This window comes from Aythya marila, assembly GCF_965140915.1.
Source record: "Aythya marila genome assembly, chromosome: 9".
In the NCBI taxonomy this organism is placed as follows: Eukaryota; Metazoa; Chordata; class Aves; order Anseriformes; family Anatidae; genus Aythya; species Aythya marila.
Window position 1 is genome coordinate 18,806,194 of NC_139050.1, and position 12,485 is coordinate 18,818,678.

The following is a 12,485-nucleotide window of genomic DNA, read 5'->3' on the forward strand; positions in this document are numbered from 1 at the left end:
AGCATCACCAGTATTTAGGGAAGAATTTAGGGAGTTCTCGGACACAATCCCACTGCTTGCATGAGGTTGATGATATACTTAACCATCTAGTCTAAGAAATATATTGAACACAGGCCAACTTCCCTTCAAAATGGCATGACAGCAAATTTGACTAAAAATTGGTCATACAGGCTGCTACATGGCTAGACACTGCACCACCTTTCAAATACAGGACTGGGGACAGCATGAGGTAAAATACCTGCAGGACCCCATAGAAAAACAAAGCAAGTGTTTCATATCATTTTGTGTCACATTATTATTATAATCTCAGAAACAGAGAAAACCCTGCCTTTTTTTTTTTCCTTTTGAAAAAAGGCATTCTTAAGGATGCACTGATTATGTCAAAAACCTAAAGATGAAGAACAACCTGATTCAGTTGTACTTATACACCCATGCAGAAATTAAGTTCCTCCATCTCTTGGTTAATGAAGGAAGGCATAGTGCAAAAAAATAAAAAAAAAAAAGAAAACCACATGACAAAACAACAGAAAAAAAAAAAATCTAACTACTCCCACTTTTTGCCATAGCTTGGTATTTGCCCTAGCACAGGAGAGCAAGAAGGAACCTGCAGCTTCAGATGAGTAAGAGTCACATAGCTCTGTTCAGATAAGTTCCAAGAAACCTGCTGAATGGATTATATCCACTTGAGATACTGGCAACTGAGGAGGATGAAGAACGTATCAGCTGTGCGAGGAGTAACGAGCCCACAGAGGTATCATGTGTCAGCTCTGGGAAAGAAATTTCAGCACAGGATCGCTCGGTCTAATCAGGGACAGTGAAGAACGCCGCACTGACAGCTGGCTGCAAGGGGTCTGCAGGAATAAAGCTCCTTTTACCTGAACTTGGGCAATCTTAACCAAGAGCAGGATTCACTCAACAACCTGCTTTCCTGCACCCTAAGCAAGCAGCACTCAAAACCATCTGCCAGCAGCACAGAAGACTGGTTCTGGCACAAAGCAGACCAGTGATCCCGAGCACACCAGGTCCCCTGAAATTGAAGTCACCTTGTTGAACCATCTAGCATGCTCCTCCTAAAATCAACCCTTTGAAAGGTCACCTTGCCACTGCAAGGCGAGAAAGGCAAACCTCTGAGATGTAGGAAACTGCAGCAGTTGGTGGCAAAGATGCCACCATCAGGGACTTTTCAATTTCAAGAAAGCTTCTGTACAGATAAACTGGACAGAAATACTGAAGCTATGTCTGTTTAAAGAAGCAAAGAGCATGAAGTGCATAGAAAGTTTTACTGCTTCAATTATCTATTAGCTAACAAAGGTAAAGCACAACTTGTACTATTTATTTATGCCACCCCTTTAAACATGTCTCAATGCAGGGATAAGTTACTGCAACACAAAGTGCAGGAAATAGTTCTACAACAATTCATTCAGACCATCCAAAAATAAGTAAAATCACTCAAGCCATGCTAGCATGAATCAAGTTTATGCAGGCCAACATTTCGTCAGTGACAACTTACCAACAGATGTAACCCGCTACTACAGACGGCCTTTTATCTGCATTCCAAGAGCCTCTGATTCGATACTGGTCTTTGCCTCATTCTGCTGCTTTATGTCATAACTGACAACCTTACCCCTGATTTATTACATGCTTTCACAGTACTTAACATGGGGGACAATTTATTTAATTTTGAACAAATACAAAACTTTTCTAAGATCAGTCTACAGTAGCCAAAAATTTATTTTGCAGATACAAATTGTTACCCTTCCTTTTGTTTAGAACAACTCCAGAATAAAGAGAGATTCAAAGCGAGATAGCACAAAACATCTGGGAAGTATTCTGAATAATGCTCTGCAGAGTTTAAAAATCCTGAATTCACTGACTAGTTCCAGGTTTCATTAAAAAGACATCAGAAATGAAAGACAACAAATTCCAACCACGGTGGCAATCAGTCCATTACTAGGTAAAGCCTGGCTTTCAAGTTAACAGCACAACCAGGTTTAATATTCACAACCAGCTTTCTGGTCACAGGATGTCCTGCCAAAGAAAGGGAAGCCAAACAATACTGCAGGTATGACCAGCAGCAGACTAACAGCCATCCATGCACAAACCGTAGCCACATAAAAAAAAAAGTAGTGCTTGGTGTTTGTGTTTAAGTACAATTCAGAGTACAAATTCCAACAAAGAATCTATAAATTTTACAACACTACAAGTTTCAGGAACTCCTTCACACAAGGGAGTCTTTCAGTTCAAAGCACGTGTACTGCTCTTCCCATACCAGAACACTACATAGACTCAAGGCTAGCAGTACTATAGTGGCAGTACTACTAAACTATGATTAGAATTAGCTGAGTAATTTTTTCAGTTGGTACTCTCACTCTTAGTCCACAATATTCATACGAGAAACACTCAAAACCAGGTATTCTATCATCAGGTATCCACGGCAAGTCAGCAAAGGACAAGTAAAATATTAAATAATTGTAATTATATTGTGAAGCCTGACAGTGTCTGATCGGACTCTAATTGTACAAATATAAGAAATAATGAGGGAGTAACATGCTAAGTCAAAAAACAGATTTAATTCGTCCTATTATCGTCAGTTTCTCTACTACTGGTGGGAAGAAAACACATTTACAGCAACTAAAACACAGCAGCCTGATGTATATAGGGCAGACAATTCATTTGTAATACAACTAGTAGCATTCAGAATTCAATATAGGTTTTGAATATAGTTTAAGAAATTACTTGACAACTACCCAGAAGCATGCCAGAAATATGGAAACATTTATCGAAAGTAAGAAGCCCTCCTTATTGGTTTCAACCTACAACCCTGACCTTTACTATAAGCACTATCAGCTGTCACTTAACTTCAAGATAAAAGCACAGAAACAGATTCCACATATGTCGTGACAAGGTTTAGTGTATTTTTTTAAAGCACATTCCAAGCCCCTGGAGATGATTTTAAATTATTTTTATAAACATTTTCAGTTTTGCCCAGAACTGCAGAAATTATGATATTTTACAATTTAAAGTGAATTTATTTCTCACATTAGGTTACATTAAATCCTACATATTTACTATTTTTTTCAGCAAGGGCCTGATGAACATAAAAAACCCATAGAACAGTAAATATCATGGTTTTCAACTAGGAATTTCAAAGTTCTTCATCAGTGAGGCAACCAATATAAATAATTTGTACTCTAAATTTGCATTACTTGCATGGGATAATGTATCAGAAATGTTTTCTACCAACTAAAGACACATCTTAACTTTTGCTTAAATGAACAAGTCACTCCACCACTGAAGTTTAATTTAGCAGTGATGGCTGAAGACAGGTAACACCAACATCTAAGCTTGCAGAGTTCTTCCTTACCCAGCATTCAGCATGTCCTCATTCCAAACAGGTGATGAGGCTCAGCAAACTAGGAGACCACCAAACACATCACCATCAGCAACTCCACTGGCTTCAAGAACACACAGTGAGGAATCTGTAGCGATCTGCAGCACCAGCGAGCCAGCCTACACGCAACATTTCTAAATGCGTTTTACACCACATATGGAATTGCAGAGCGCAGAAATGGAAGACAAATTAATGTGACCTCACCTTGCCCCACCTCAGAGCCAAACTGTCCAGATTTTAGTGTCAGTCCCTCAGTTTATGCGGCAGGCTGGATCTCTGAAGCCCATGAACGCCCTGCTAGCTGCTCACGATGCAGCCAGGAGATTCTACTGTACGATGGACTATTAATGGCACAGGGGCCCCCAGGCACTCTGACACCGACCTGTCTCTGCCACTCACTTGGCAGAAGCCAGGCTCCTGACACCAGCACCTGTAAGCTGAGGGGTAATATATACGGCTAGCACTCTCACCCAGGTGTGGGAACTGAGAGCCTGCAAGCCTAACACAGGGCCATGCTGTACAAAGTATGAACAAAAGGGCAGGAAACTATGAAAGGATCATTTGCCACCAAAATCACCACAACTGAGACTTCACCTCGCAACAAACTACGCACACACACACACAGAGTCTTTCCCTTTTACCTGGGCTTTGCTCACGGATTTAGGATTAGGACCTGCTGATAACATAAACGGATCACGGCTTACCGAAGTGCCCTTACGGTGAACTATGTGCGTGTGCGTACACACACCCACATCTGCATTTATTTGGTTTTTAGATTCAGTTCCAGGCAGTCACAAAACGTGTCAACAGCCAGATGCAATCTAAGTTCCCACTTCATCCTGCTTTCTTAAGATTAGCTGACCCCCAAATAGGACAGCCCAGTCTAAAAATAAGGCTGTTAGCTTAGCTGCAGGCATTCCTTCCAGAGATGGCCAGCCACTGTGTTAGATTTTGAGTCACATACACCCGCACGCTAAAAACTATACTAAGATCACCGTACTCGCTGCTGAGCAAATTTCAAACTGCAAACACTGGCATCTGGTACCATGGACTGCTTCTGAATCAGTGACATAAAGGTCAAGAAGCCTGTATCCCATTACCAATCCTTTCACTCCTGCCAGAACCAGGAACTGTTAGTATTTTAAATTAAGATTTACACACAACTGTTTCATGTAACAAATGCAAAATGTCCTACTTAATTATTGCTATTCCATACTGACCCTCAAAGAAAAAAAATCAAAGCAAACACAGGAAGCTCATAAATACCCTTTTTTTTTTCCCAATGATTTGAACTTCAAAGTGTTATTTTCATTGGAAATGATTAGCTGCACCTGCTACAAGGAACTGATAAAAGAAAACAGACCAAGCATTACAAGCAAAGAGCAGGTAGGAAACAACCCTGAAATGCCATTTTATTTTTTCACATTACTACTTATTTCCATTCATAATCATGATAATCACACGTAAACTCACGGGTCCTTATGAGAGTCACGCAAGAACTTCAGCACTGAATCTCCTGGTTTAGGCTTATGAATAAAGCCTAAGGCACTCACATTATTATGCTGCATTCTTCATATGCATATTCCCAAAGGGCAAAACTTCCGAAAGACACCCTGTACTGATTATGTACATCAGAAATCAATAACCACTGCCTGTGGCATCTGCTTTTTATCAGGCTAAAAGGGTCAAGAAAATGGCTTTTCAATGGCAATGACTAGACATACTTCATACAACTATACAAGTTTCAAGAGAGCAGTAACAACCTTAAAATGTCGGATGTTTCCTACTCAATATGGAAAGATTTAATAAACACTGTCCATCAAAAGACAGTCAAAATCTTCACAGAAAAAAAATCGCATTCCATTTACTGTAGTGTTTCCTGGTGTAATAATACGTGTGTAAGCTATCCTCTTAATGACAGTTATCTATTTTACTGTCATGCTAAGATGACATTCAGAAAACCTCACAGAGAACTTCTCAAAGCCACTAATTAAAACTTAAAAAAAGCCATTATATTTTTATACATAAGCATTTTATTCCACAGAATTGCTCACCGTGCTTCGACATTCTACATGTGAAGAAATACTGTGCACTTCTCTTTCACCACCATTTTCTTTAGCAGAATTTTGGCTATTCTCTACCTTAAGGCCAGCTTCTAACAGATCTATGGTTACGGCTGCTGCTAGAACAACTGCACCTCCTGAAAGAGGCACCAAGGATGAGCTTTAGAACCTGTAAATTGAAGGTGAAGGGTTTAACTCTACTTTCATTTTTATCGCATTATATCCTTGCACATAATTTGGATGGCTACTATCTAGAACAGAAAGACTGCAAGGGCATCCAACACTGGAGATGGCTCTTCAGCACGTGGAAGTCCCTACAACGATGAACGCAACAGATCTTTAGTTATTCAGATGTCACTGAAGGATTCCACAACGTAAGCTATCTAGTGTTCAGTTTATGTACTTCGGTGTCATTTTACTGCAAGGCCCAAATTTGCATGTATGCAAATGGCTACGGGAGATCCTGGGCAGAACAGAAGCGATCATCTCAGTCTCTCCAAGGCACCCTTCACAGCCTGCAGGACAAAAGGCAATGGGCACACATGGGAACCCAAGAGCTTCCATCTGAGCACCAGAAAACATTTAACTGTGTGGGTGACTCAGCTGCCCAGAGAGGCTGTGGATCCTCACTCCTGGAAGATACTCAAAAACCACGTGGACAGGGGCCTGGGCAAGGAGCTATAGATGGCCTTGCTGGACTGGAGGTGTTGGACAGTTGACCTTCAGAGGTCCCCGCCAACCTCAACAAGGCTATGACTTGGTGAATTTCTCAGTGATCTATGTAGCAGCATGACATCACAAAAAGAGTTCCCAGCTCCACACAGCGAGTGTCACGCAGAGAACACTGCAGTCAGGCCAAGACAGGGCTGGGAATATTCAAGTTTCACTCCAATCCACTTCAAGCCCATGAAATCCAGGTTTGTTTGGACATTTCCCATCAAAAACAAACAAAACCCCACCCTAACCTGCAACCTAACACCAAGAAATCCTCAGCTGTTCTGATCTTACAATCAACAGAACCCTAAGAGATGCTACTGCTGACTTGTACAGCTTGTCAACTCTGTCCACTCTCTTCCTGTTCCACAACACCAACCTCACCTTTTCCACAAGACAATAACCACTTTAGAGAAAAGATGGCACCAATGGGGCTCAAAGACAACAGATGCTCAATATTAAGATGGATACAAAATCTTCTGAGCTGCAGGAAATGGCTAAACATACTCTGTTGCCTACTAGTTGAAAATTCAGGATAAAATACAACATAAATACTGTCCTGTTCTGCAGACCATATTAGTCATTTAAAGCAGTTTAAAAAAGCATAAAATTAGATTGGAGATTTATAAACAGAAGGTGAAATTTTTATCATATATTTTTTGTACAAAATATCTTGGGGTATCTGTGTCAGTCTCCATTGACTTACGCATCAAGAACAACATTGATTTTTCACCTATTGTTAATAAGGAGCATTGTTTTTCTGATTATTTTGTAGAATTTCATCTATCATCGTCATATCTCTAATAGCTACTAAAACAGATTTAATCACCGCTGCCACTACAGCTGAATTGCAGATCGTATTAACAACTCATTAAAAAAAATCTGTCATGTAATTGTTTACATAATTACTCCGTTTTTTTTTTTTTTTTAATCTCTGTTGGTGTAGCAGGATCCTTCTCATCTCATTTACCAGGAGGTATGCTGTGATAATGAATCTAAATTCAGATTGTTCTGACTGCAAACCTCAAACTTCATCCCCTTTTAACCTTACAAATGCTAACATCAATGCTATCGGTGTCCAAAGCAGGATACTTTCTCCATAAGCCTGATAGTTCTCCTTCGCTTCCCAAACTTTGGGAAGGAAGTTTTGTTCCTTAGCTCCAAACGGGTCCATCATCTGCCTACTTCAACAGTAAGACTCACAAAATGGAGCCAAGCACACAGATTTCACTACAAAAATAATCCTTTAAAATCATGTTTCTATTTGCTTTATTGCATTTTGGGGTGGATTTTTGCACATTAACAATGATTATTTTGAGTTGGGGCTTCCATTACCATGGGTCCAAGCACTCTAACCTGACCATTCACCATGATGAAGTGAATAGCTCCATCGCTGGACCTAATCACCATTTCACTAACCTGAAATCCATTAAATGACATTTTTAAGTAAAACTTCTCCTCATTAAGCACCGTCCACAGGGCCAAACACACAATGGTACTAATGCAAGCCTGACAATTCTCACTGGCTTAGAAGGAGACGTCATTATTGCAGATTTTAAATCAGGCTTATTGTAGTAAGTGGTATACCTCCTAATGCTCCTATTAGTCTCACACCCCCCTTAATCAGAAGTATGAGCTAGTTGTTTCTTTTTGATTTGTCCAAGATCATAATGTGGACAATGAAAAGCTAAGAAAGGCATCTCCAAATTCTTGGCTTTCTAATGGACAGGAAAAAAAAATCAATTCTGTTTTAGGAGTATCCTGTTCTAAATACAAATACTTTTGATGTGCATTTCTTTGTGGTTATTTATAAACCACCTAAATATGTACCTAATTCACGGATTTTTTTATCTACTGATTTTGGTAATAATTTAAGAGGAATACATATCAAGGGCATAGTTTACACCGTTAAATTATTTCCTTATATGATTATCTCCTGTTCGACTCTTTTAATAGATAACCAGTTGGAAAAAAAAGCCTAACTCCTGAAGTCAGCTGGTTACAGTCCTTTGACCAACTGCCTTTACATACTGTACAGTCACCAAATGACTTCCAAGCCAAATCCACAGCTGCAAACAGGAAATTCAGAGGGGAAAAAAAAAAAAAAAAAAAAAAAAGAGGACACTCCCCCCCAGCCTCAACTGGGATAATGCATGTGCAATTCCACACCGTGTATGCGGTTAGGCTTAATAGCTAAAGAGAGACCTGAGATTAAGCACTCCCAGGGCACGGCTACCCAAGTGCTCACAATGCTGGCTGGAAGCAGCCCTCCTGGAAAGGAAGACAGAGGGCTCTTGCCATAAAAAGCGCTGGGATTCTTAAACATCTGAAGCCGGGCTTAGGGGAAATGACTGACGGGCAACAGCTGAGGGGACTCTGCATTGATCCTGCAACATCCTGACATTCCGGGGAGGGTGATGGCGAAGGAAGCGTTCTGACGACATAAATAAACTCGAGATCGTTAAAGAATTATTTCCAGATTATGATTGCTGGCTCAGCTCCCCCCATCCCACCCCGAGGCCCTCACTCCTTCCCAACACCACCCCCACACGCCCCCCGTTCCCCCCCCCGGGCCCCGAGCACCCCCCCTTACCCCTCCCACCCCCTCACCCCCGGCCCCTCTCCCTCAGGGGCCCTCCGCGGCCCCCCCGCCCCCGCCACACCCCGACACCTTCCCCCGCTCTCCCTTTTCCCCCCCCACACCCCCTTCCCTTCCCTTTAGGGCCAGGACTCTCCCCACGAGCCGCCCCCTGGTCCCCACAGAGCGGGGGCAGCCCCGGGAAGCCGCCGCCCGCCGGCTGCCGGTACCTTGTAGAAGGCCCCGTTGGAGCCGCGCACTTCCACCGTCAGCTCCTCCATGTTGCGAGCGCAAAGGCCGCCGGGACGTGCTTCTAGAAACTGTCACCGCCGGGGGGGGCGCTGCCCGCCCGCCCCGCCCCCGCGCACCGCCGCCGGCCTGCCCCACGCCGAGCCTCGGGGGGGGGACCCGCGGCCGCCGAGCGGGGCGCTCCCTGCGGGAAGGGCGGGCGGCTCCCGCCTTTCCCCCCCTCCCCTCCCCCGAGGGAGTGGGAGCGGCCGAGAAGCGGCCGCTGCGGGGCCGCCCCCTGAGGCGGCCGAGCTGAGGGGGCCGCGGCTGGGCCCGCCCTGAGGCGCAGGTGGCGCCGCGCCCCGCCCTGCTGCCGCCGCGGGGAAATGGCGGCCGCGCTGCGGGGCCGCAGGGAAATGCGGCGTTTTGTTGTTGCCAGCCGCGTTGTTATTATTATTGTATACACATATTTTAAGGCTTGCCGCCCCCGCAGTGCACCGGGAGGCTATAAGGGGGTGGGCTCCGGCGTCCCCCGCGCTCTGCTGCAGGAAAGATAAATAAAAATAAAAATAAAATAAATAAAAGCCAGCCGGTGCTGCCCCGGGACCCGCACGCCGCAGTCAGGCCCGAGTTTGGCCGCGAGCTCTGTGCCGCACGGCAGCTTAGTCATGCCGGGCTCGGGGACGGGCCCGCAGCCCTGCCAAGCGCCTGTGGTTCCTACAGCAGTTGTGAATATCGATAACAGCTCTAAAAGGGCCTTTCTGCTGGTCATTCCTGTTGGAAGTCAGCCTCAGATAAACACAAGCACACAATAGATAGCATTTTGCCTATGAAAAGCATTAATTTTTAGGTGGGCTGCATTAATCTCCCCCTGTAGCTTTTTGCCAGCTTCTACCCTGTCTGTCAGGGGTGAGGATTTCAGGTAACACATGCCTAGAAATACTGGGCGAGTCAGCTGCTGGTTAAAGAGAATCCAACGTGCCCCACTGAGGGGGAGAGATCAAAAGTTTGGCAGCATCTGCTCGGCTTGCAGCAAGGTCCTGGCTGACCCACCAGGTGCCAGACTGCTGTAGCATCCCTCAGGCCGCTCGTACCCTGTGGTTGTGGCACTGGGAGTCCCTTGGGGGCATGGGGATGAGCTGAGAGGGTTGGGCTGGAGGTGGTAGGTGCAGTTCAAGTCGTAGGCTCAACCTACGTAGGGCTTTGGGTTGCTGTAATGAAGCATGAAGGGAAATGATACACAAATGAGTGCGGAAATAACCAACAAACAAAAAGGTTCTGCTAGTTCCTGACAACACCATGCTTCTTCCACTCTAACTCATATCTTTGTTTGGGTATGAGGTACTGCTATGAAAACAAAAACTATTATCTTGGATATGAGGTTATGCTAAGAAAAAAACCCACAACTATATTATCTACTCTTCTCCCATTCCATATGCCTGATTATTCTAATTATTACATTGTATTTCTTCCAAGGAATGTTGAAGAGTACTTTTATTATAAATATTTGTAACATCTTTAAAAATTGCCCACAATTTATTTTGTTAATGGTGCCTAGACCATGCATAGGTAAAAGAGCCCTTCGTGCAAAATGCTAAGCGCTGTCTTTCCTATGGGTAGAGGGCACTCAGGACTTTCCAGGATAAGCTATGAGAGCTGATAATATGAAGCAAACAGTTGTCCTGCAAAAATTCTATGGCAAAAGTTTTAACTGCCCCAAGATCAGATAGCCTGAGATTGGTTTACTCAGTTTCCAAGGGACAGTCTTTTACAGCTGTTACAAAAGTTTTGTTTTGTTTTGTTTTAAGCAAAACACAACAAAACAAACAAAAAATACCCAAGAACTTCCTGAGGTGCTTGGGTGTCCATATTTGCAAAGCGGGGTACAGTTCTGGTCAGTAATGATAACAAGAACTGGCTTGAGCCAAACGCAATCTGCATCTGAATTTGCCTGATAAAATTTGTTTTTCTGAAAGCATGCGCATGGCAGCAGTTAAAGTGACAGGGTTATTTACAGGTTAATACTGAAGCAGATTGCTACACTTAAGTGAAAATTGGGGTAGAAGAGATATGAGGTTGTGGGCCATAATAGTTTGGAGCACATCAGCCATGTTGTAGAGGACGAAGCTGCTTTGAGTTCAGTTTTCACTTAATAAGATGTAACTACTAAATTAAATTACTTTATTTACTGAGCTATTGTAAGGGAGGACCATTAGCTATTTACAACTATTTTTTTTTTTTCAGAAGACTACAGAAGGTGATTTTTTTGTTTGTTATCCTTTTTCAACATTCACAATGAAACTGCCACCTATCTTTTATAGAAGAATTCTCATCAGGGAGCAGAAAAATATTTTTTTGTCACCTCCCATTGAAACATCTTGTCCATGACGTTATGAAGAACTCTGTTTGAACCAACCTCTGCTGAAACTATTCTGCAATGTAAGAGCAAGCTTCATCATGCCGAAAGGACAGCAAACGAGTAGCAGGATTCCCTGCCTTGGTGGGTATGGCTGGAAAAAGGAGAAAAAGGGTTGGTCTGTTTAAGTGAGCAAAAGAAAGGGTGAAGGATTAGAGGCTGAGGGATGATTGTTGTCTTCAAATACATCAAAGCACACAGGGAGGGTAACCACCAAAGAGAGACTAAGGCAATACAAGACTACCAAAAAGATTCCCAAGCAAGTATAGATTGACCATTAATAAATTTGGAAATTAGAGGTAAACATGGGAGATTGAGAAAGGTTCTGGAACAGTCTTTCAAAGTAAAATGATAAAATTTAAGAAAGCAGCCTAGTTTTAGGATGGAAAAAGCATTTGTGATGGTGATGTATCATGAGCAATGTAGACTGTAGTTTCACAATAGAAGATTTTGGAAGTATTGATCCCAACAGACAAACAACCCCCTTTCCAATTTCTCCCAAAGGCCATTGTCTGAAGTTCAGGAAATATGATGACAAACTGAACTGGAGAGTTCAAGAAAAAAAAACAAAAAAACACACACACAAAAAAAAAAAAAAAAAAAAAAAAAAAAAAAAAACACAGAAAACACCACCACTGACAACAACAACAAAATACCCAAGGATTAAAAGCACAACTCACACTGAAACAGTATTGTAGTAGAGTTTTAATTACTTTGAAAGATTTTTTTTTTTTTTTTTGGCCACAAGCTGCAAGTACCCAGGTAGGAGGGCTAAGAAATAAAGGTTTCTTTAGATTCTTGTCACTAGCAATTTTAAAATCTAGATTAGCTATGCTCTAGTTCATACAAAAATGAATTCATGGAAATCCTGTCATCTGTGAAACGAAAGGTCAGAATAGAATTGTCATTCTGGGACCTTCTGACATGAGAATGTTACATGTTCATCTTACCCAAAAGCAGAAAAATTGGAGCGATGCTCAGTGACCCTGGCAAGATTGAGACAACTACAAAATCAACAACATAACATCTCAGAACAGTGATCTTTAAACTAAGATTATATTTACTTGCAAATATGCAAATTGATAGCCCTATTAA

The 12,485-nt window shown here is 42.6% G+C and overlaps 1 protein-coding gene and 1 long non-coding RNA gene across 4 annotated transcripts in view; one reads left to right on the top strand and one right to left on the bottom strand.

Annotated features, from left to right (window-relative positions):
• FXR1 (FMR1 autosomal homolog 1) overlaps positions 1 to 9,266 on the bottom strand; it is a 29,528-nt gene extending 20,262 nt beyond the window's left edge. Inside the window, exon 1 of one of the 3 annotated variants that reach the window (XM_082766828.1) lies at positions 8,977 to 9,266. In XM_082766828.1, coding sequence (XP_082622954.1) covers positions 8,977 to 9,027 — 51 coding nt within the window. In that variant the 5' untranslated portion in view covers positions 9,028 to 9,266. The remainder of the gene's footprint in view (positions 1 to 8,976) is intronic. The other 2 variants (XM_082766827.1, XM_082766829.1) reach the window with 2 other exon arrangements.
• Positions 9,267 to 11,022: 1,756 nt separating this feature from the next.
• LOC309881217 lies at positions 11,023 to 12,017 on the top strand. The gene is made up of 2 exons (XR_014318103.1): positions 11,023 to 11,133; positions 11,219 to 12,017. It is a non-coding gene; the product is annotated as an uncharacterized lncRNA (long non-coding RNA).
• The last annotated feature ends 468 nt before the right edge of the window (positions 12,018 to 12,485 follow it).